The sequence below is a fragment of the Rhinatrema bivittatum genome, chromosome 16 (genome assembly GCF_901001135.1).
Source record: "Rhinatrema bivittatum chromosome 16, aRhiBiv1.1, whole genome shotgun sequence".
Lineage (NCBI taxonomy): Eukaryota > Metazoa > Chordata > Amphibia > Gymnophiona > Rhinatrematidae > Rhinatrema > Rhinatrema bivittatum.
The window spans coordinates 62,097,706-62,121,868 of record NC_042630.1 but is presented as its reverse complement, the minus strand read 5'-3'; the positions used below and the strand labels follow the sequence as shown (position 1 = coordinate 62,121,868).

Here is a 24,163-nt window from a genome sequence, read left to right as displayed (position 1 = left end):
CACGTGCAGCCATGCGCATGTTACAAAATCAGGGGTCGGCATGTGCAAGGGGGTGCACACTAGTGCACCTTGTGCGTGCCAAGCCCTCGGGGAGACCAGCTGGCTTTCCTTATTCCCTCCGAGTGGCCTCGGAGGGAACTTTCCTCCCCCACCCCCACCTTCCCCCCCTGTACCTTTGTTTTAGAGTGCTGTGCCAGCCACAATCCTCTGGCCGCTGTGCCGGAGTCCTCGGCCATGCCCGCCCATTCAAAAAAGCCCCAGGACATATGCGTGTCACGGGGCTTTATGCGCACCGCCGGGCCTTTTGAAAATAGGCCCGGCACGGGTAACCTCCCTATGCGCGTAGGTCTTTGAAAATCTGCCCCTTATTGGTTTCCGTTGCACATTCAATAACCTTTATTTTAAGTGATGGCAGTGTAAGAAGCTCTACTTTACCTTTTACATATCATTTTCCTGAGGGTAAGATGTAAATAATGTATATTACCGTCCTATAGACATAATATTAGATAAAAATTCAATATGCGAGTCATGGTCGAAGCGTTAAAATTTTTGTTTGTATAGGGCCAATGACTCAGTAGTCAATTGTTTGTCTAGCCCAACTTACCAGTAGATATCAGATGACAGTTAAACAGTTTATAATCCATCAAAAAGACCGTGGTCTGCAACATAACACATAATACAGTTAGTATACCATCAAAAATCAATTTAAAACTTATCTGCAGGCTAGGGATACCATTAATATCAGACTGATGATCTCACTCAAATTTTAAGAAAGCAGCAAAGGGAAACTGCCTCCTTTAAAACATCAGAAATGATATAACACATCCAAAAAGATGAACCACCTGGGAAACATTAAGACAAAGTTTAAGTGTCATGACGTCAGTTCCAAACATACATAAATCACCCCAAGAAAACATTCAGATCTAAATCCACATTTAAATTCCCAGGACCAAAAAATTTCAGTTTATAATCTATGGCTGCTCCAATCACAGTAACTGTCAATTTAGGTCACCAATTCACCAGTGTGGAAACACGTGATCAAAAGAAGAACTTGTCAAAAGAATGGTGCATTTCTTCACAATGAGCTACCAATAGTGCATTTGGTCAACTGTGCATTAAACATGAGCGGTGTTCAATTTTATATGTCTAATCATGTGCAATGTGTTCACCACATAGATGTTTTTACATAGGCATTTAATCGTGTAAATCACATCTGAAGACTGATATGAAGTAAAGTTTTTTAATTGAATCTTATGATTCAATTATGAATCTTACAAAATTACAATCAAATAAGTAGTCTTAGAAACATGGCTGATGAAAACCAGCAGGATGAGTTCCATGCTGGATCGGCTGTTGGGAGAAGTCTGAAGGGACAAGTAAATCTCTGAGATTGTTACCTCTTGTATAGATAATTCTGGGAGGTAACTCAAACACCCCATGAATTTGAAGGATCCTCCAATTCTATAAAATGGATTTGTGGATAGCATGAACCTGTGAGGAAAATGGAAGCACACAGGTAAAGTGTGATGTACTCTCATTTGTCTGGGGTAAAATAACCATTCTCAATGACTACTGAGGGTTCGCAGAAAGAGTTTTCTAACTCAAGATCTTGGGTCTCCTCTTTTATTTTTTATTTATTTAAAACTTTTTCTATACCGTCGTTAAGGTGGGTACCGTCACAACGGTTTACAGTAAGGCACAAAAGAAATGCTATTAACCTCTATCAGTTTACATAGGTGCCATAATGTTCGGTAACATAGTTTTAATTAATGTTAGTTGTTAAATGAGAGTGAACACTATCATGTCCCATTTGATTCTATAGCAGTTTGAGTCAAGGACTCATTCTTTAAGTAACTTATCCTTTACTGATGAATTCTATTAAAAAAAAAAACATACACCCTTAGTGATTTCTGTTTGCGTGGGTGTTTTGTCCCTTGCACTTACCTGGTTTAAGCTTTGCATTTCCCTGGATTCTATTCTCCCTTCTCTTTTTGAAAGGCTTGTTTGAATAGCCAAGTTTTCAGATTTTTTCTGAAAGTTTTGTTTTCTCTTTGTAGTCTTAATTACAACGGCATGGAGTTCCATAAAATGGGTCCTGATAAGGATAAAGCCCTTTCTCTTACCTGTGTTAGTCTTGCTGTCTTGACTGATGGAATCGTCAGAAGCGCTTTGTTGGCTGATCTCAAATTTCTGTTGGGGATGTGTACGTGAAGGGCTGTGTTCAGCCAGACTGCGTTTTCGTTGTGTATTAATTTGTGTATGGTGCATAGTGTCTTGTACTGTATTCTTTGTATTCTTTCCAAAAACCTGTTGGAAAGGGATTGTGCTTGAAGTTTAAAATCACTTGAGAAACACAGACAGTGAAGTCATAGAAACTGGCTTAGTGGTAACTTTCTTTTAAGCTTTGAGGTGAATACTAGAAAAATGCAGGAGAATATTGCAGCTAACCGGTTTGCGATATAGAATACTCATGAACTCAAAAGGCATTTTGCATATCAATATGTCAAAAAAACAATATCTTGTGAGAATGTTTATTATTTGTAAACTTAAGTTGACAATTCAGAGTTCAACCAGCTTAAAAAATTGTCAAAACAAAGTCTGGACCTTTCCATAAAACAAAAAAAGTCATCAATATAACATTTCCAAATAACAATATGGGACCCAAAAGACAGTCGGACAGCCATTGGACCTCAAAGGAGCCTATAAAAAGATTTTCCAAATCTGGGGCCATGGTAGCACCCATGGCTGTACCACACACCTGTTGGTAAAATACTTTATTGAAAGCATTTTTTTCTTTAAAGCAATCTCTAATAAAGAAATAAAAATATGGTATTCACTGAGGTTGTGTGCATTGTTCCAAAACTTGAGTGGCCACCAAAATGACTTCCTCCTGTGGGATGTTAGAATAGAGTGCTTCAACATCTAATGCAACCACAGTCAGATGATCACATAAATGATTTCAGGGGAAGACATTGCATATGATTAAGACAAGTATGATCAAACACTTCTCATGTTTAATGCACAATCAACTAAATATATGGTTGGTAGCTAATTGTGAAGAAATGCACCATTCTTTTCACAAGCTTCACTTTTTTGTCATGGACTAAGTGTTCCACACTGGTGGGGTAGTGACCTGAGTTGACAGTTATTGTGATTGGAGCAGTCATGGATTTATAAACTGAAATATTTGCGTCCTGGGGGTTTAAATGTGATTTAGATCTGAACATTTTTAGGGGTGATTTCTGTATGTTTGGAACTGACATCATGATACTTAACCTTTGTCTTAATGTTTCCCATGTGACTCATCATTTTGGACAGTTACATCATTTTTTTCCCTTTGCTGATTTCTTGATCTTTGAGTGAGACCACTGGTCCAAAATTAATGACATTCCTGGCCTGCAGATAAGTACTGTTTTAAATTGATTTTTTATGGTATTATGTGTTATGTTGCAGCCCGCAGTATTCAAGCGCGAGGAGCGCAGTCGCCTCTAAAGCAGGTGATTTGAGCCCTTGAGCCATGGTTTGACTCAGGGAGGAGCCCCAAGACACACCGCAGGATGTAAGCTTGTGCGAGCATGGGTAGCCAGAAGCAGGACAAGGTAAAAGATAAGAACTGAATGTCTGACCCTCAACCGGACCTGCCCACCTCAGGATGATCAGCAACACAGTGTTGGTCAATGAACAGTCCTCCGACCGTTCCAAGCCCTTTCGGACCTGCCACTGGGTAACGGCAAAAGGCGGCAGGCCGGACAGAAGATGAGGGCAGACGAAGATCTTAAAACGTAGAAGGCACCAAAACAAGGCACTGAAGACGAAGACTCTGGGACAAAGTACTGTAGACGTAGACTCTGGAACCAGGTGCTGTAGATGTAGACTCTGAAACGAGGTACTGTAGACAAAGGCTTGGGTCAGGACGATGACTAGGGAGGATTAGACATTGGCACTGTCCCTCAGGGTGCCCTACACAGCCAGTACCACTGATCTGGTCATGGACCACCCTGTCCTACATCCACGGGAGCAGGGCCAGCGCAGGAAGGGTACGAGGTACTGAAGAATCAGGAACAAGGTACTGCACACCGGCAGTCAGAAGCAGGGTACTGCACACTGGCAGTCAGGAGCAGGATACTGAGCACCAGCAGTCAGGAACAACAGGGCTGGAACATCAGGATCAGGAACAAACATCAGGAACAAGCAGACACAGGACATGGAGCCATCAATAAAAGAAACCAGAGGAAACCTGGATCAGCACAGGAGAACTTGGACAAGCGTGGCATCCGATCCGAAGGCAAACAGGAACTAAAGTAAAGATCCTTTTATAATGCTATAAGCAGGCAACTCCCTGGGAGGAGTCCAGATGGGCTGCCCCTTGCTGGCTCTATAAGAATGGAGAGAAGTCACGGGCCTGCCCCTAGGGAGAAGGGCATGGCCCAAACCAGAATGTCCAGGCTGCAGTGGAGCAGGCCTCGAGTAGGCCCTGAACAACACCGAAGGCCTCCCAGGCCATGGAGCAGGATCCAGACAATTGCTCAGGCGAGGCCCTGGCTTCGGAGCGGCCTCCAGAGAAAGGTAAGAGGCCTCCTGTGGCACAACTACAGGAGGAATCGTAACATGCAGTCTTTTTGATGGATTATAAACTGTTTAACTAACCCCTTAAGAAGCTGACTTACAGTAAAACACTGGCTGAGTTGGGCTTGGGGATTCTCTAATTAGACTGTTGGTCTTTGCTCCTTTCTAAAATCGCTATAAAAAAATACCAAAAAAGTTTTTCTTTGGACACTAAGGGGGTCATTTATCAAAGTGCTATATGGCATTTTCGCATGCGTTAAGCACCTTAAACGCATGCAAATGCACCATAATGCATGGTGCAATGAAAATCAGAAAAAGGAGAGGAGTTTGGGGCCAAGTGGGCTGGCTTCACAAATTTGTAAATAGCATTTTTGGCTGTTGGAGACACAGCCTAGCTAAGAGAGAGAGAGAGAGAGACAGACAGACAAACTAGCTAGAATATCATTATACTAGGTAGGTATTTATACCTCTATATGAGGCCCCCCTAGTTACTTGAGGTGAGGTTTAGGTAGGAGGGTAGGGGTTAGGGGCCATTTTGACATTCAGAGTGAGACATATGAACAGATCAGTGCTCTCTTATGAAGATTTGATTATCTTCGGAGTGAGAAAACTCACCCAAAGATGAAATTTGTGCAATGTTCTCTCAACCTAGCTGGATGGACTCTTTACCTGGGTAACATAAAGCTAGGTTGAGAGAACATTGCAAAAATATAATCTTTGGGTGAGTTTCCTCACTCCGAAGGTCATAAAATCTTCACAAGGGTTTTTTAAAATGAATTTTAAGACTTAAATTTCATGACTTATACATGAGTATATAGAGTATGGATGGATAGAGAAATAGAAAAACTGGAGTCTTGGGTTTAGCACCAAGCACATGTGGATAAGCTATTCATGTGGAGGTTGTGGAATGGTAGCTATTAGGGATGTGAATCGTTTTCCATATCGTCTTAACGATAGAAATCGTGTGGCAGGGCAAGAAAATCGTCTTAGGCACGATTTTTTAGTTAAAAAATCGTTAAAAAATCGTTTTTTTCCGATTAGTGCGCACTAACTCGAGTTAGTGCGCACTAACGGGAGTTAGTGCGCACTAACTGAAAATGATACAATTTGACACTTTTCAGGTCAGTTAAGGTCAGTTTAGGAATGAATATGTATTCCTATTGGCTGCCCTCTTATTTATTCATGTTACCAAGTTTCCTACTGACAGTATATGGGGGATGGGAAATGGAAACAGTTGGTAGCTTGACAAAACAAGTAATGTGATCAGTCAATGTGACTAGAACTTGTGCCCTAACCCTGATACCAGGGGTATTGTGATCTTCCTGCACACAGTGCCCTATCCCTATTAATACCAGGAGTGTTGTGATCTTCCTGCACACAGTGCCCTAACCCTGGCACCAGGGGTGTTGTGATCTTCCTGCATGCAGTGCCCTATCCCTATTAATACCAGGAGTGTTGTGATCTTCCTGCACACAGTGCCCTAACCCTGGCACCAGGAGTGTTGTGATCTTCCTGCACACAGTGCCCTATCCCTAATACCAGGGGTGTTGTGATCTTCCTGCACACAGTGCCCTATTCCTGATACTGGGGGTGTTGTGATCTTCCTGCACACAGTGCCCTATTCCTGATACCGGGGGTGTTGTGATCTTCTTGCACACATCCCGGTATCAGGGATAGGGCACTGCGTGCAGGAAGATCACAACACTCCTGGTATTAATAGGGATAGGGCACTGCATGCAGGAAGATCACAACACTCCTGGTATTAATAGGGATAGGGCACTGCATGCAGGAAGATCACAACACCCCTGGTATCAGGGATAGGGCACTGTGTGCAGGAAGATCACAATACCCCGGAGGAGTGAGGGTCAGGCAGCTCCCCCCTGTCTGTGAAGCCAGCCTCTCACTAGTAATGCAGGGAGGGAGCTGTCTCAGACTTCACCATCCACCCCCCCCCCCCCCTCACCCACACACCATTCACTAGCTGGGACATGGGGAAAGTCAGGAGTGAGGGTCAGGCAGCTCCCCCCTGTCTGTGAAGCCAGCCTCTCACTAGTAATGCAGGGAGGGAGCTGTCTCAGACTTCACCATCCTCCCCCCCCCCTCACCCACACACCATTCACTAGCTGGGACATGGGGAAAGTCAGGAGTGAGGGTCAGGCAGCTCCCCCCTGTCTGCGAAGCCAGCCTCTCACTAGTAATGCAGGGAGGGAGCTGTCTCAGACTTCACCATCCTCCCTCCCCCCCTCACCCACACACCATTCACTAGCTGGGACATGGGGGAAGTCAGGAGTGAGGGTCAGGCAGCTCCCCCCTGTCTGCGAAGCCAGCCTCTCACTAGTAATGCAGGGAGGGAGCTGTCTCAGACTTCACCATCCTCACCCCCCCCCCCTCACCCACACACCATTCACTAGCTGGGACATGGGGGAAGTCAGGAGTGAGGGTCAGGCAGCTCCCCCCTGTCTGTAAAGCCAGCCTCTCACTAGTAATGCAGGGAGGGAGCTGTCTCAGACTTCACCATCCTCCCCCCCCCCCCTCACCCACACACCATTCACTAGCTGGGACATGGGGAAGTCAGGAGTGAGGGTCAGGCAGCTCCCCCCTGTCTGTGAAGCCAGCCTCTCACTAGTAATGCAGGGAGGGAGCTGTCTCAGACTTCACCATCCTCCTCCCCCCCCTCACCCACACACCATTCACTAGCTGGGACATGGGGGAAGTCAGGAGTGAGGGTCAGGCAGCTCCCCCCTGTCTGTGAAGCCAGCCTCTCACTAGTAATGCAGGGAGGGAGCTGTCTCAGACTTCACCATCCTCCCCCCCCCCCTCACCCACACACCATTCACTAGCTGGGACATGGGGGAAGTCAGGAGTGAGGGTCAGGCAGCTCCCCCCTGTCTGTGAAGCCAGCCTCTCACTAGTAATGCAGGGAGGGAGCTGTCTCAGACTGGTATCAGGGTTAGGGCACTGTGTGCAGGAAGATCACAACACTCCTGGTATTAATAGGGATAGGGCACTGTAAGAGATGACTGTAGTAGATTGAATAAAGATCTGATGTTTCTGCTCTCCTCACACCAAACAAAAACAACACACAAGCAGAGAAGCCCTTCTTACAAAGCTGAGCTAGTGAGTTAAGTAGGAGGAAAAGTAAACATACTTGTGCCAGTGTGGCTACTTAAAAAATGCACTTACCAACAATCAATTACATATATTTGAACTGTGTACAGTTCCAGCCAGGACCACCTTTCTAAAATGCACAGTGATTGGCAAATTCAACATGCACTAGCATTTCAGGTGCCTGCTAACAAAAATAATAAACAAACAAGTTCTAGTCACGTGAGTGCTGATCATTACATTACTTTTTTTGTCAAGCTTCCAACTGTTTCCATTTCACATCCCCCCAACCATTACCTCAGTGTTAGCCTTGGTAACATCAATAGATAAGAGCACAGCCAGCCAATAGGAATACATACATACATATTCATTCCTAAGTGACCTTTACTGACCTGGGAAGTGTGAACACTTTGTTTCATTTTCTGTTGGTGTTCGTTAGTTTCCAGTTCCATTTCCCATCCCCCCAACCATCACCTCAGTGGTAACCTTGGTAACATCAATAGATAAGAGGGCAGCCAGCCAATAGGAACACATATTCATTCCTAACTGACCTTCAGTGACCTGGAAAGTGTTTATTTGTATCATTTTCAGTTAGTGCGCACTAAATCGAGTTAGTGCGCACTAACGGGGAGTTAGTGCGCACTAACTCGAGTTAGTGCGCACTAACACGATTTAACGATTTTTAACGATAAATCGTTAGAATTTCTATTGTATCGTGTTCTATAACGATTTAAGATGATATAAACATTATCGGACGATAATTTTAATCGTTGAAAAACGATTCACATCCCTAGTAGCTATACTATGAGAGAAGCAGGAACTGTGGAGAGGGGAGATAAGGAAGAAAGAAAGAGAGAAAGGAAAGAAATGTGCTGATCCTTAAAGTTGTATATTCTCACTTGTTATCAGATCAATTTTTAGATGTTCTAAAGGACTCCATCCACTTCACTTAAGTCAAGAAATGTGCTGATCCTTAAAGTTGTAGAAACAAAGAGAATCGGTAGTTGGAAAAGCCCTTTATTTATTGATGCCCGACTCTGGCCGAGTTTCGCTCTCTTACATAGAGCTGCCTCAGGGGCAATCAATTAAGACAGGACTGATATCTGCAAGGCCAATGTCACAATAACATATATAAGCTCATCTAATACCTGTAGAGAGTACCAATTGTATTTTGTCTGCAGTCATCAATAGCAATCCAAACAAGGTCTGCAGTCAGCGCCGTCAAGCAACAAACATTTGCAGATTGTGACATCGGGCATCAATAAATAAAGGGCTTTTCCAACTACCGATTCTCTTTGTTTCTACTGCTATACAGCCAACTGGATCAGCTTCTGCTTTGCTTTTTGGGTCGATCCTTAAAGTTGTACATTCTCACTTGTTATTAGATCAATTTGTAGATGTTCTAAAGGACCCCATCCACTTCACTTAAGTCAACAATTTATTTCCATGTTTTTAATTATCATTCAGTTGAGTGACAATTTTAAATTACCTGACATTTAGTGTCATTACAGTTTTCTTCCAGTAAACTACTACAACTTCCTGGCCTTTGTTTCTGCAGTGGAGGAGATTGAGAACAATAAGGATCTCTTACCTGACCTGACACTGGGGTTCCACATTTACGAGCCTTATAACAATCCAGTATTTACGCTTTTTGCTGCCATGAATTCATTTTCTGGAATGGACAGCTTGATCCCTAACTACAGCTGTGAAACATCTGGTACACTGGCTGCTATAATAGAAGGACTTTCTTCAGAGGAATCAAGTCAGATTGCCAACATGTTCAGGATATACCACTACCCACAGGTGAGAGGGCTTCTCAATTTTACTTTACACCTCACTGCATAACGCATCCCTACAGAGCAGCATCTTTTATCAAAATGAAACCAAATTATTATTTAGAGACACTAAAAACTGACAAGCTGTAGAAACCAAAATGATGATTTAGAGAAAACAGTTGAAAAAATAGAGAATAAATAACTATTCAGGTTACACTAGTTCCAAACTACCTTAATATAAAAGAGCTTGAAACCAGTGCAAAATCTATCCTCAACATTTCAGATCTTTTTTTAGATATGACTGAGTCTGAATTTGTTTCAAGGAGTCAATCTGAATCCTGAGGTTTCAGTTAAAAAGAAGAGAATAAGAGTAAGTTTAAGTAATGAAAGAATCAAGGATTTGGAATAAACAGGGAGAAGAAAATGAGGGAGAGCCAGTGCTGCCAGGATCCACATATGATAGTCCTGCTGCCAGCACCAGTGCTCACGCCTGAATGGTACCTCCTGTCTCTGCTTTAGTATACAGGGAATGAAGAGATCCAGGAAGGAACTGGATTTACAATGTGGATTGGGAGGCCTGCAGGAGAAGCTGATGCTTAGCTCTATCGATTGCAAGGTTTTGGGAAACATTTGTGTTGATATCCAGTTTTATGAATATGTGGAAGTCCTTGGTGTTTTAACATTGAGGATAAGGAGGGGGAGTTTTGTACATTGAGAATAGTACATAGGGATGGAAGAAGTTGGACCATTCACTCTGGGCACAAGCATGGCTACCTACATATAAGCCATCTAGCCCGGTGTCTAGATTTGATTGTTTATGCTTGCTGATAGCTGACTAATAGTGAAAACATTAACACTACCAAGATGGCTTTCATCTTGTGACTTAACCACACCCCCAGTAATGCCCAGAATTTGAACAGTTACTGAAATTTTACCTCTTGAAATGAAGTATTCTGCATGGTGTTTGGAATTGCTTCTCAGGATGATTCTGATGTAGTTGCAGACAAAGATTTTCTGAATAAAACTGGAAAATTCAAAGAGTCCTTGAACACAACTGAGCATTCCACATGATCCATACTAGGTAATAGTCCTTCCCTCTGATTACAGATGAGGCCCATGCTCCATAATGTAATAGGGGTGTGCATTCATTCCCTACAATTGGTAATCCGCAACGTATAGGGCCATATTTGTTGTATTCGTGGGGAAGCGAAACGTATGACGATTCCCCACAAATACAACAAATCTTAGCCGAATTATTCGGCCATCGAAAGGAGCCAATTTAAACAAACTCCTCACCCTCCTGACCCCCCCAAGACTTACCAAAACTCCTGGTGGTCTAGCGGGGGGTCCGGGAACCATCTCCTGCACTCACATCCTCAGCTGCCTGTATTTAAAATGGTGCCGATAGCCTTTGACCTACTATGTCACAGGGGCTACCGGTGCCATTGGTCAATCCCGTCACATGGTAGGAGCAATGGATGGCCGGCGCCATCTTGTGCTCCTACCATGTGACAGGGGCTGACCAATGGCACTGGTAGCCCCTGTGACATAGTAAGGGCAAAGGCTATCGGCGTCATTTTGATTACTGGCAGCCGACAGCCCGAGTGCAGGAGATCACTCCTGGACCCCCACAGGACAACCAGGGACTTTTGGAAAGTCTGGGGGACCCTCCTCACCCCCACAACACTTGCCAAAATTCCAGCGGGGGTCCAGGAGCGACCTCCTGCACTCGGGCCGTTGGCTGCCAGTATTCAAAATGGCGCTGATAGGCTTTGCCCTTACTATGTCACAGGGGCTACCAGTACCATTGGTCAGCGCCTGTCACATGGTAGGAGCACAAGATGGTACCCGCCATCCATTGCTCCTACCATGCTATTAGCAATAGGGATGTGAATCATTTTACGACGATTAAAATTATCGTCCGATAATTTTAATATCGTCTTAAACCGTTATGGAACACAATACAATAGAGATTCTAACGATTTATCGTTATAAATCGTTAGAATCGTGAGCCGGCACACTAAAACCCGCTAAAACCCACCCCCGACCCTTTAAATTAAATCCCCCACCCTCCCAAACCCCCCCCAAATAACTTAAATTACCTGGTGCTCCAGCGGCGGTCCAGAACGGCAGCGGTCCGGAACGGGCTCCTGCTATTGAATCTTGTTGTCTTCAGCCGGCGCCATTTTCCAAAATGGCGCCGAAAAATGGCGGCGGCCATAGACCAACAGGATTCCACGGCAGGAGGTCCTTCCAGACCCCCGCTGGACTTTTGGCAAGTCTTGTGGGGGTCAGGAGGCCCCCCCAAGCTGGCCAAAAGTTCCTGGAGGTCCAGCGGGGGTCAGGGAGCGATTTCCCGCCGCGAATCGTTTTCCGTACGGAAAATGGCGCCGGCAGGAGATCGACTGCAGGAGGTCGTTCAGCGAGGCGCCGGGACCCTCGCTGAACGTCCTCCTGCAGTCGATCTCCTGCCGGCGCCATTTTCCGTACGGAAAACGATTCGCGGCGGGAAATCGCTCCCTGACCCCCGCTGGACCTCCAGGAACTTTTGGCCAGCTTGGGGGGGCCTCCTGACCCCCACAAGACTTGCCAAAAGTCCAGCGGGGGTCCGGAAGGACCTCCTGCCGTGGAATCCTGAGGTCTATGGCCGCCGCCATTTTTCGGCGCCATTTTGGAAAATGGCGCCGGCTGAAGACAACAAGATTCAATAGCAGGAGCCCGTTCCGGACCGCTGCCGTTCCGGACCGCCGCTGGACCACCAGGTAATTTAAGTCATTTGGGGGGGTTCGGGAGGGTGGGGGATTTAATTTAAAGGGTCGGGGGTGGGTTTTAGCGGGTTTTAACGATTTTAGCGGGTTTTAACGATTTTAACGAATTATCACGATATTTTACCCCCCCAAACGGCAACAATACGATTCCCTCCCCCTCCCAGCCGAAATCGATCGTTAAGACAATCGAGGACATGATTCACATCTCTAATTAGCAAACGATTAAGCGCCTATGCTTATAACATAATAAGCTGAACGCATCAATTCTGTCTTCAAACCCCTAAACACTATGGAAGATACAAATATAAATGAATGTAATTTGTAATTTTTATTGTATTTTAATGTATGTCAATTATTATGTGTGTTTTATTATGTAAACCGCTAAGATGGTTAGATACCTAACCCTAACGCGGTATATAAAAACTTTTAAATAAATAAATAAATAAATAAATAAATAAATAAATGTGACAGGGGCTGACCATGGCATTGGTAGCCCCTGTGACATAGTAGGTCAAAGGCTATCAGCACCATTTTGAATACCAGCAGCCAAGGGTATGAGTGTAGGAGATGGCTCCCGGACCCCCTGCTGGACCACCAGGGAGATTTGGTAAGTCTTGGGGGGGGGGTCAAGAGGGTGGGGGGTTGTAGTTAATTTAATTTTAGCCAGGAAATGAATAAGAATTAACGTATGCCGAATGCAACGTATCTGCCCCTTGATGAATACGAATCCCGAATGCAACGTATGGCGTCCCTCTGCATATCCCTATAATGTAATATGGGATATGCTCATTACTGAGCACTAGGGGTTTTCCCTTGATTTACAGTTTCCTCAGCCTCCTCAGCTCCAACATTTAATGCTCTTCTTCCAATATTTATGGCCTGCTCTGTCTGTCCCAAACCATAATTCCATGACATTTTTTTTAGGTCTGTTGTGGAGAAAAAGAGTTCTGGTTCCAACTTTGAAAAACATGGTCTCTGACTTCCCACAGTTCTCCCAGAGTCCTTGGTAGAGAATCCTAGTGGTTGGTTAGAACAGTGGGCTGTGAACCATGGAGGCAGTCTTCAGATGAGTCTTCTGTCACTGGCATTCCTTGTGACCTTCAGCAAGTCACTTAACCTTACTTTATCTAAGGTACAAACTTACAGGGTCATTCATCAAATCGCGTTACCCTAACATGTGATAAAAGGGGTCTAATACACTAAGGGGCGGATTTTCAGCGCCCTGCTCGCCTAAATCCGCCCAAAACCGGGCGGATTTAGGCGAGCAGGGCCCTGCGCGCCGGTAAGCCTATTTTACATAGGCCTACCGGCGCGCGCAGACCCCGGGACTCGCGTACGTCCCGGGGTTTTTGGAGGGGGGCGTGTCGGGGGCGTGTCGGGGGGCGGGCCCGGTCGACGCGGCGTTTCGGGGGCGTGTCGGCCGCGTTTTGGGGGCGGGTACGGGGCGTGGCTACGGCCCGGAGGCGTGGCCGCGCCCTCCGTACCCGCCCCCAGGTCGCGGCCCGGCGCGCAGCAGGCCCGCTGGCGCGCGGGGATTTACGTCTCCCTCCGGGAGGCGTAAATCCCCCGACAAAGGTAAGGGGGGGGTGTAGACAGGGCCGGGTGGGTGGGTTAGGTAGGGGAAGGGAGGGTAAGGTGAGGGGAGGGCAAAGGAAAGTTCCCTCTGAGGCCGCTCCGATTTCGGAGCGGCCCTTGGAGGGAACGGGGGGAGGCAGCGCGGCTCGGCGCGCGCAGGCTATACAAAATCGATAGCCTTGCGCGCGCCGATCCAGGATTTTAGTGGATACGCGCGGCTCCGCGCGTATCTACTAAAATCCAGCGTACTTTGCTTGAGTCTGATGCGCAAGCAAAAGTAGGCTGTTCGCGCGCCTCTTAAAATCTACCCCAAAATGTGCAATCTTTATCACATTGCATGCTGGAATGCAAATATGATAATGAGTATGCACAACCAGAAAAATTATGCAAATAAGGGACTTCTATTGCATTTTGCGGTAAAATAATGCATAATAACACAGGATTTAACGTGGAGAATAACAACACCTTTATTTTTAGTGGAAGAGGAAAAAAAAGTTTTCATCGTGCCATAGTGGCCAATATCATGGATTGTGGCTATTATCACTGCTATTATTACACATGGCAAAAAAAGGCCTTCTCTCAGACACATCTACACAACCCTGCTGGCCCAATTACAACATCTTTTTTTATCTTCCCTTTCTTCCTAAAGCTACGGTTTTAGGGGAAAGAGTACTAGTAGTGGGACACTGGCTGCTCCAGGCTGCTCAATAACAAGAACAGCTACAACAACAGGCAAGGCAGGTTCAATTGTCTCCTAGGGAAGTACTGGCACAGAAGCCAGAGCCACAAGTCCCACTGGTGGAGTGCCCTGGCCCAAAGCAGGCTTGCAACAGAGAAGGGCATAAAGGTGGCCCAGGAAGCACAGCTTTCTTTTCTTTATTATTTATTGAGTTATAACATTTAACAAAAATGATATAATCAGGAATTCCAGTAATTATAACAAATCAAACATTACATATTATTTTTAAACAGTTATCTAGCACACATCTAGGGGGAGTAGGAGACTTCCATCCAGCAGTGTGTCTACTATTTCTTTTACAACCTTAAACCTTAATTTAACTGTTTTTTATACTTATCCCTTAAAAAATGTTTAGTGTGAGGGATCTAGAAACACAAACTTATTGTTTTGATACGTTATCTGGCACATACAGGGAAATTTAAGGAAAAAACTAGCTCCTATATCTAGGGCTAGTTGTTTAAAAGAGAGAAAATGTTTCCTACATGCTTGGGTTGCATGGGAAACATTGGGAAAGACTTGTATCGTTTGCCCACAAAAAGTAAGATCTTTATTTTGGAAATATTTTGAAAAGAACAAGTCTTTATCTTGTTTTAACGAAAAGGAAACTAACTGCGTTGCTCTAGTACAGTGGTTCTCAATCATTTTTTGGCCTGGACACACCTGACAGATGGTTCTCACATGCGTGACACACTGAACATGTGACCATCACGGGACTAAATGTAAACATGCACTCTGCATCCACAGGAATCCCCTCAACCCCCAGCAATGAGTGCAGAGCAGATCTAGGGCATTACCCTGTACAACTCGCCATACAAAAAAGATATTCTGGTTCTTCTGATGACATCCCAGTAAAAGTAAAACAAACTCCTTTTACTACCAGGCACAATGTCTTCCTTATGAAAAGACAGTAATTTACCACTAATGCATATCCTATTGAGAAAACACAACAAATAAGATTGATACAAATGCCTACATGCTAGTAAAATACCTCATCTCAGTCACACACACAGAACCGACCTTCATCAAGTACAGAAAAAACACAAATTATAAATATGGAGACGGGGGCCTGATCCACTATAGAGAGTGGGAGAGAAGGAGCAGACACAGCAGCCCAGTGAGAGAAGGCGGAGAGAATTAAGAGATCTGCCGCACCTTTGAGCCTCTGCCTGTGACATCACTCGCCTGCGCCCGTGAGTTTAAAAGACTGCGGGACTGCGGTGGAAACCGGGGCCTGATCCGCTATAGAGAGTGGGGAGAGAAGGATCAGTCACAGCAGCCCAGTGAGAGAAGGCGGAGAGAATTAAGAGATCTGCCGCACCTGTGAGCCTCTGCCTGTGACATCACTCGCCTGCGCCCGTGAGTTTAAAAGACTGCGGGACTGCGGTGGAAACCGGGGCCTGATCCGCTATAGAGAGTGGGAGAGAAGGAGCAGACACAGCAGCCCGGTGAGAGAAGGCAGAGATAATTAAGAGATCTGCCGCACCTCTGAGCCTCTGCCTGTGACATCACTCTCCTGCGCCCGTGAGTTTAAAAGACCGCGGGACTGCGGTGAAATGCAGCTGCCGGTGCGTCGCCTAAGCCGCGTGCGCCCCTTTGGCTTTGTTCGGCTTGATCGCTTTGAATCGCTGGAAGTTACTGGAATTGTATGGGGCAGAAAAGGAAGGCCAAAGTCGTTACATCCTCCCCGGCTATATCCAGATCAGGGCCTATGGATGCTCACATCTACAAGATATCGCCACAAGAGGACAGTGGGAGAGATTTTTTGGAAGTCTCTCTGAGTCCTGGCACAAGGCCAACACCTTTTCAGCCCCCACCAGGAACATCAGGAGAAACCATCATAGGGACAGCAATAGTAAGTGACGTTGAACCTGTTTTTCAACCATTGAATATCTCGGGTTCCCCCTGTTCAGAGCTAATACAGCAAGGAGCAGGAGTGGATACCATAATACCCAGCATTGACAGCGCCAGGCTGCAGGCCGTAGATGCAACCAATGTGACTTTGGGGGATTTGTGGAGGATGATGATTAAACTGGATTCTAACGTTTCGCAGATGAATATCTCTCTTGGTGCAGTAGTTAATAAAAATAAGATACTTATACAGGAGCAGGGAAAACATTTAAATGATATAGAAACTTCTGTTCAGAATGTGAATATGGAAATTGAGAGTGTAAAAAAATTAGAAGTTTTGCATACAACTGATAATATTATTTTGCATTCCAATGTAGAAAATTTAGAAAATGTAATGCGTATAAAGAACTTGCGTATTGTAAATTTTCCATTTATAAGATTATTATCTCCATTCGAGATGTTTTCTAAATATGTAAAGGAAGTATTAGCGTGGAACGAGGTACCTGCAGTTTCCAAGATTTATTATTTTCCTTTCCAAAAGGGAGAAACCCCTGGGAGGGAAGGGGTAGGATCACCAGAAATTTCAACCTTTTTGGAGGAATCAGTGGATATGATAAATAAAAGAGCAACTATGTTTGTGTCATTTATATCAGAAAGAGATAAGGAGATTATTTTGGAAAGATTTTTAAGAAATAAGGACAAATTATTTTGTGGGCATAAGGTTTTTATCTTTCCCGATGTCTCCAAACCGACTCAGGTTAGGAGAAGGCAATTTGTGGCCCTTAAAAAAAGAGCAATAGAACTTGGGGCAACTTTTTTTCTAAAGTACCCCAGTAAATGCTTTATAAATTATCAGGGGAAAAAATGTATTTTTTCACAACCATCTCATTTAGAAAACGTTTTGAGAGATAAGAGTCAGGCATGTTTAGAAAATGAAGTATCATCAATGTTAGCCCAATAAGATAGGTAGAATTGCTCTCCCAATTCTCTCTATTTTGTTTAATATATTATTATTATTATTATTATTATTATTATTATTATTATTAATAAATGAAGGGCCCCCACATTATCAATTACAGCAGTAGTTTTAGTATTTCCTTCTGCATTATTTGTTATTCCCTAGGGAATTAGTGTTCTGCTTCGGGGTGTGAACCCTGAGTCCATCGAAGAACGTATGTCCGGTCGCTGGAAGGCGAGGCCTCGTCTGGAACTCTCTTCAGATGGAGGGACCGGAAATCTGGATGCAGGCATCTACTGCAGGTCGTGGGGTCCAGATAGCTGACGCCTCCTGCCGGTCGTAGGTTCTGAGACATCTCCAATGGATCGTGGAAGATAAAGCTGATCTGGCGCCTCCAGCAGGTCGTGAGATCCAAAATGTCTTGGATGAGTCGTGGAAGGTAAAGGTGAGCTGGCGCCTCCAGCAGGTCGTGAGATCCGGAAGGTCCTTGATGAGTCGTGGAAGGTAAAGGTGAGCTGGTGCCTCCAGCAGGTCGTGAAGTCAGAAAAGAATAGTCCAGGCGAAATGGAGCCTGAGGAGCTCCAAAGCCGGTCCGGAGGTCGAAAACCAAGAATTCTTCACAGCCGGTCCAGGGGTCGAAATCCAGAGGGTACACCACAGCCAGTCCAGGGGTCGAGAGCCAGAGAGTATACCAGAGCCGGTCCAGGGGTCAAGAGCCAGAGAACAAACCGAAGCCAGTCAGGAATTGAGAACCAGAAGACAACCACAGCCAGACAGGAGTAAAAACGGAGGATCAGACACAGGAACCACATCAGGAACAAACCAGGAGCCCAGAAGAAGTCAAGGCAAGGTCTGAGGTGCAGGCCTTGCCGTTAAATAGTTCCCACCAGCTGTCACACCAGGGGAGAGCCAATCCCGGCGCAGGAAAGACTCCTGCAGCGAATTCCCTGCTGCCACGTCGCCCCTGGAGGGGGCGGAGCCAGTGACCCGGAAGGGAGATGACACCGCGGCCATGTTGTGTGGCGCGAACCGCGGCCCCGAGCCCTTGACCCAGCACCTCATCATCAGAAACACGGCGGTCTGCCGCGCAGGTAAGGAGCTTGCCGCCACCATGATTCATAACAATTAGGGCTGCTATAATAATTTTCCTATATTGTGTATAAATAAATGTGATTTTATTTTGTAATGACATTTAAAATCAATAAAGAATAAATTATAATACATAAATAAATAAATAAATATGGAGACAGAAACTGGAATGGAAAACAAAAAAAGCCACTCTGCATGCAGTGCAAACCTGGAGAAATGGAAAGAGAAACATAGCACCTAACAGACTCTCAGGATTTGCAATAATGCACACAAACTAACTCGCACAAAGTTACTCCTGTACTATGGAACACACTAAACAGATGTACCTACAAATGTTGGTAAAAAAAAAATCCTATCTAAGAAATACAACTATTAAACCAGGCCCTAAACACTGATACATTTCCTTTTGGGAAAACAGAATAAGCTAAGCTACTATAGAGCCCCACACAGAAATAATTGTAAAACTATACTAAAAATGTTACAAAACAGCTATTAAAAACTAAAAAAAATTATTAAAACATGTCCAAATATCAATAAAATATTTCAAAACAGCAGACATCGCATAATACCCAATAATTAAAATAGCAGTCAGTCAAGAAAAATAAATTTAAAAAGCCACCTTTACTCACCCTCTCCAGCAACTCTCCTACTCCTTTCCCTTCCAGGCCAATAGCACATACCAGAAGCAGCAAGGGCTGCTGAAGCTCTGTCCTCACAGTCTTCTTCCTTAGCACCCACAACCAGTTACTCACTCACACCCCCAATTAGACCCCATGACCAGACTCGGTCTCTCTCATACCAGTCATCTTCCTTACCAGTCTCTCTCTCACATATGCACACTAGTCATCTTCCTGACCAGTCTCTCTCTCAATCACACTCATGGTCTCTTTTATATGCAAGCTCTCAATCACACACAAATGCTCTCGCACCCATTCACATCAGCTCTCACCCAGGCACTCATGCACACACAGACACACCAGCTCTCACCCAGGCACTCATGCACACACAGACACATCAGCTCTCACCCAGGCACTCATGCACACACAGACATACCAGCTCTCACCCAGGCACTCATGCACACACAGACACATCATCTCTCACCCAGGCACTCATTCACACTCAGACACACCCGCTCTCACCAAAAACATATTCTTTCTTCACTGCAGGGATGGGCTTCAGTTCCGCCGTGGCTTTACTCCGGCAGGCCTTATTTTTGCACCACAGGATGGGCTCCCGTGGTGGCCTCGGTTGGGCTCTGGTTTCCTCTTCACCATCACAAGCTGTGGCAGCCTTGCTTCGTCAGGGTCGGGTTTCCTCTTCACCACCATGGGGATAGGCTCCCATGGTGGCCTCGGTCGGGGTCAGGTTTCCTCTTCGCCGCCACGGAAATGGACTCCCATGGTGGCCTTGCTTTGTTGGGGTCGGATTTCCTCTTCACCACCATGGGAATGGGCTCCCATGGCGGCCTTGCTTCATAGGAGTTCAACACTTCTATTCCTCCCACCCCACTCCCGGGCATTCTGATACCTGCCTCACCAGCCAATCAAAGGCTTCCTCCCTTTTCCTACTCCCACTGGTAGGTAGAAGAGAGGAGGTTTCCGATTGGCCTGCGTGGGGGCAGGCAGAATTAAGGAAGCTTCCCATTGGGCAAAGGGGGTAGGAAGAAAGGAGGCTTCCAATTGGCCCGAGGGGGCTGGAAAAAGGGAGAAGGGAAGTGCAACGGGCAGTGGGACACAGGGAGATGTGATACACCTGCCAGTGTTTGGCGACACACTAGTGTGTCGCGACACACTGGTTGAGAAGCGCTGCCCTAGGAGATATATTATCCATGGAGTCTTCTAAAAAAAGTGGAGACCTCAGGACTTTCCAATATATCAATGCCACCCTCTTGTACTTGGAGCGTTCTTTTTTTTTTTGGCAGGTAATACATTTTTGATATGATTGGGATTTTCTCTACTTCAAAAGACATTATTTCAACAACATTTTTTTTTTAAATTCGATAGCCAACAATTGTTGCACTAGAGGTGGACCCTTGGTCTGGTGCAGGATTGGCACGGCCCTCTGGTCGGACCCAGAGAGTGCTTGCCACCAGAAGGCAGAGCACAGGAAGATACAGAGGCTATATGGAGCTTCGTCAGTAGCAACCCGGGGTTTCTGCAGGTTGAGCCCTTGGGTATTCAGGCTGCCTGGTCTTAGGTGGGCCTCGCAGGGTCTCCTGGAGAGGAAGCACAGGGGAGTGCCCACCACAAACAAGGGTGCACAGTCAATGTCCAAGTAGGAAGGTCCAGAAGTCATGGAAGGCCAGAAGAGAGTGTCCAAGTGGATAGCGAGGATCAAGGCCAGAGTATCAGTCCAGAAAAATCAGCTAAAGCAAGGGTCAGTACCAGTGATCAGTCTGGGCATAGTCAGGTCAGGCAAAGATCAGGTTCCAGGCAGTGATCAGACATGGTCAATGGACAGGCAGAGGTCGGTTCCAGGCAGTGGTCAGACATGGTCAATTGGCAGGCAGAGGTCGGTTCCAGGCAGCATTCAGATATGGTCAGAAACAGGCAATGATCAGTACTGTGAGATCAGTCTGGAGGGTACTACCAGGGAACAGAGAGATGCTGGAACAGGAGATACTGGCACAAGGAATGCTGGAACAGGAGACACTGGAACAAGAGACACAAGAACAAGGCAAACTTAGAACACCTAGTGTTTGACCCGATTGCCAAGGCGAGGGACAGGAAGCAGAGCCTCGCCTTATATATCTGGCCTGAGTGACGTCACCGAGAGGTACCCCATGGGTTTTCCTGCTGTTGGCCCTTTAATGGGCTGAACGTCAGCCGCCCACATGCCTAGGGGTGGGGCCGAAGACGTGGAGCCCAGACGGGAGTACCGCTGTGAGGCCTGCATGGGAGATGGTGAGTGGGGGAGCTGGGGACACCGTGAACTGGCTGCAGCTGTGGAGGAGGAGTGCCCGGAGCTGGTGGAAGTAGTAGCGAGGTAAGCAGGGCCAGTCGCTGTGCAAACGTGACCACGATGCGCAACAACAATAGTCTTGACATTGGGAAATTCAATAATCGTAGATTAAATTATCTTAATTCACTCTCTAATAATTCTATCTGATTATGCAACATTAAATGATCTTTAATAAAAGATATATTAGTGGCCTATAAAGTATTTACCTGTGGGTTCAATATTGGAACAACTTGTTCTACCTTATTGGCCCTAAATTCTAAATCCTCAAAAAATATGTACCTGAGATAAAGATCTAGACAATTTGTTATCAATTTTTGCTGATAACCTCCATACATCCAATAACAATACATTCTCTGGTTCCACATTATTCTCCTCACCTTCATTTACTAATTCAGAGATTATCGAAGGACACGGGACCATGCAATTACTCATGGTTGCCTCTTCTCCCACCAGTGTAGATCTCAAATTTATATTCCCTTCTGCTGCATTCCCACTTCCATCTAGGATTGGGATAGCTAAAGCAGGAGGGTTTATAACAGCTTTAGCCACATCAATACCTTCTATTATCGGTTGTAAGGGGGGTTCTGTGGACATGGAACTTCCCTTCTAAATCATCCCTTACATTGGATTCACCCATATGTATTATATGGGAGTCCATGGGTCCAATTCTCCTTGATGAAGGGGTTATTGGAGAGGAAGTCCAACTTTTAGATTTTCGTTTCCTTCCCATAATTTTACCCAAGGGTGTGCAGCTTTGGCTGCACGCCGGCGGCTGCGCGCCACAGGGCCCTTAGTTTTATGCTGTCCCATGGCACCTGTTGATGACATCACTGGGGTGCCACCCTCAGCCCGGACCTCCCCTCTCCTCAGCCAGGAATAAGTTATTTTTTCTTTCTCAGTGCTCCCAAAAGCAAAAACTGGTCTTGAGTATTCCCAATACGCTGGCTTCACTCTCCTCTCCTCAGTCAGCACCCCGCAGAGCCCTTAGTTTTATGCTGTCCCAAGGCACCTGTTGATGTCACTGGGAGGCAGCCCTCTCAGCCCAGACCTCCCCTCTCCTCAGCCAGGAGTAAGTTCTTTTTTCTTTCTCAGTGCTCCCAAAAGCAAAAACTGGTCTTCAGTGTTCCCAGCATGCTAGCTTCACTCTCATCTCCTCCGAAAGCACATCTTTCATCCATGAACCACAGTGCTGGGTATGCCAGAGAAACATGAGGTTATCAGGTATCACCTTAACTTTCAGGCTATCATGGATATGTATCAAGAATTCAGAGAGGATATTGATCCAGTCATAGAAAGTTTCCATGCTATACTGGACTCTGCACTGTTATGCATCCTGCATTTGGTAGCATCTGGTTCCTTCCAAGTACCAGTTGGAATAATCAAGGGATTTTACCAAACCTCTTTTTCCCACTGTCTGGCCAGGTCATAACAGCAAAAATCATTGCATAAGATTCCCTCCAAAAGTCAGGACTTGCTAGATTTGAAGAGAGGGTTTTATGCTTTTTCCAACTTTCCTAAAGTTCTTGGAGCTATAGACTGCACATCATCCCATCCCATGGCAGGGAGGAGATCTACTGCAACAGAAGGCTCTTCCACTCCATCAATGTGTAAGTGGTCTGTGATGCTCAACTGTGCATCCTCGACATGGTCGCCAGGTACCCGAGAGCTGTGCACAATTTCTTTATACTTAGGCAATCTGACCTGTTGAACATTTTGAAGATAGCCTCCTCAGTGACGTTTGGTTTGTAGGTAAGAGAAATGCTTCCTTCTTTACTCCCTCTATGGCTATGTATGTACAGCATTTGCCACTGCCACTGGGAGGCTGTCGTGGATGTGACTGCATCAGTTATATAACAATTGGCTTGTGCAGTTAGGTGAACACACCATAGTGCTGAGCCTGGCTTTCTCTCTCCTTGCCAGAGATGCATGCGAATGTTGGGTGCTCAAACAATAGACTTGATGCAAAGCTCTGTGTGTGACCAAGCAATACAGACTTTCTACTTGTTAATTTTAAGCAAGTGGCTGCTTAATTCCTCTCTCTCTTGGAGATGTTGAAATGTCACTTGTCAACCAAAACTGTTTTGTGACAACAGTACAGGGACTACCAGGTCAGGTGTGCACTGTTACTAATCTGTCAGCCAGGATGCCATCCGGAGTTTGTCTTGACTATCATGGGGGTACATGAGTTCTACAGAAGCTGGGGGCTGTGCATTTTGTCCCAATCCTAGTCACTGTGTCATGTCAGACAAAAGTGTATTTTTTGAGAACTTACTGAGGAACAGCTAGTGACATGCACTATCATACCACAAGGTTGATGTCTTTCTGCAATGACATGTGTAGCAGCTCTGATGTACAGCTTCAGTGTTGGAGGAGTGTGAGAAATGTATAGTAACAGCTTGGTTGTGAGTAACATGGACATATGGGCATCTGCATATTATAAAATCTCATGGCCGTGCACACATGCGCACTAGATTTTAAAATCTGTGCACATATGTATGGGCAGCATGTACAGGGGGGCCAAATTTTGGAATATTATGCATGGTGACACAATATGGCCTCTCCAAATTCCCTCCCAGTCTGCTCCAATTAAGTAGCAGACTGGGAAGGAACTTCTTTACTCCCCTGCCTATTCTTCTTTCCCTTCCCCTCTCCACCCTGACACCTAACCCCTACCTAGCTACCTGAATTTTTTTTTATTTTTCTACTTACTGCTCCTTTTGAGCAAAAGTAGTTTCCAGGTGCCAGCCAGCTGCCGGTATGTGCTTCCCCGGGACAGCAA

At 45.6% G+C, this 24,163-nt stretch overlaps 1 protein-coding gene across 1 annotated transcript in view; it reads left to right on the top strand.

Moving 5' to 3' along the window:
• LOC115077770 (vomeronasal type-2 receptor 26-like) overlaps positions 1–24,163 on the top strand; it is an 82,106-nt gene that overhangs the window by 10,937 nt on the left and 47,006 nt on the right. The window contains exon 2 of the mRNA XM_029580055.1: positions 9,183–9,474. Coding sequence (XP_029435915.1) covers positions 9,183–9,474 — 292 coding nt within the window. The remainder of the gene's footprint in view (positions 1–9,182; positions 9,475–24,163) is intronic.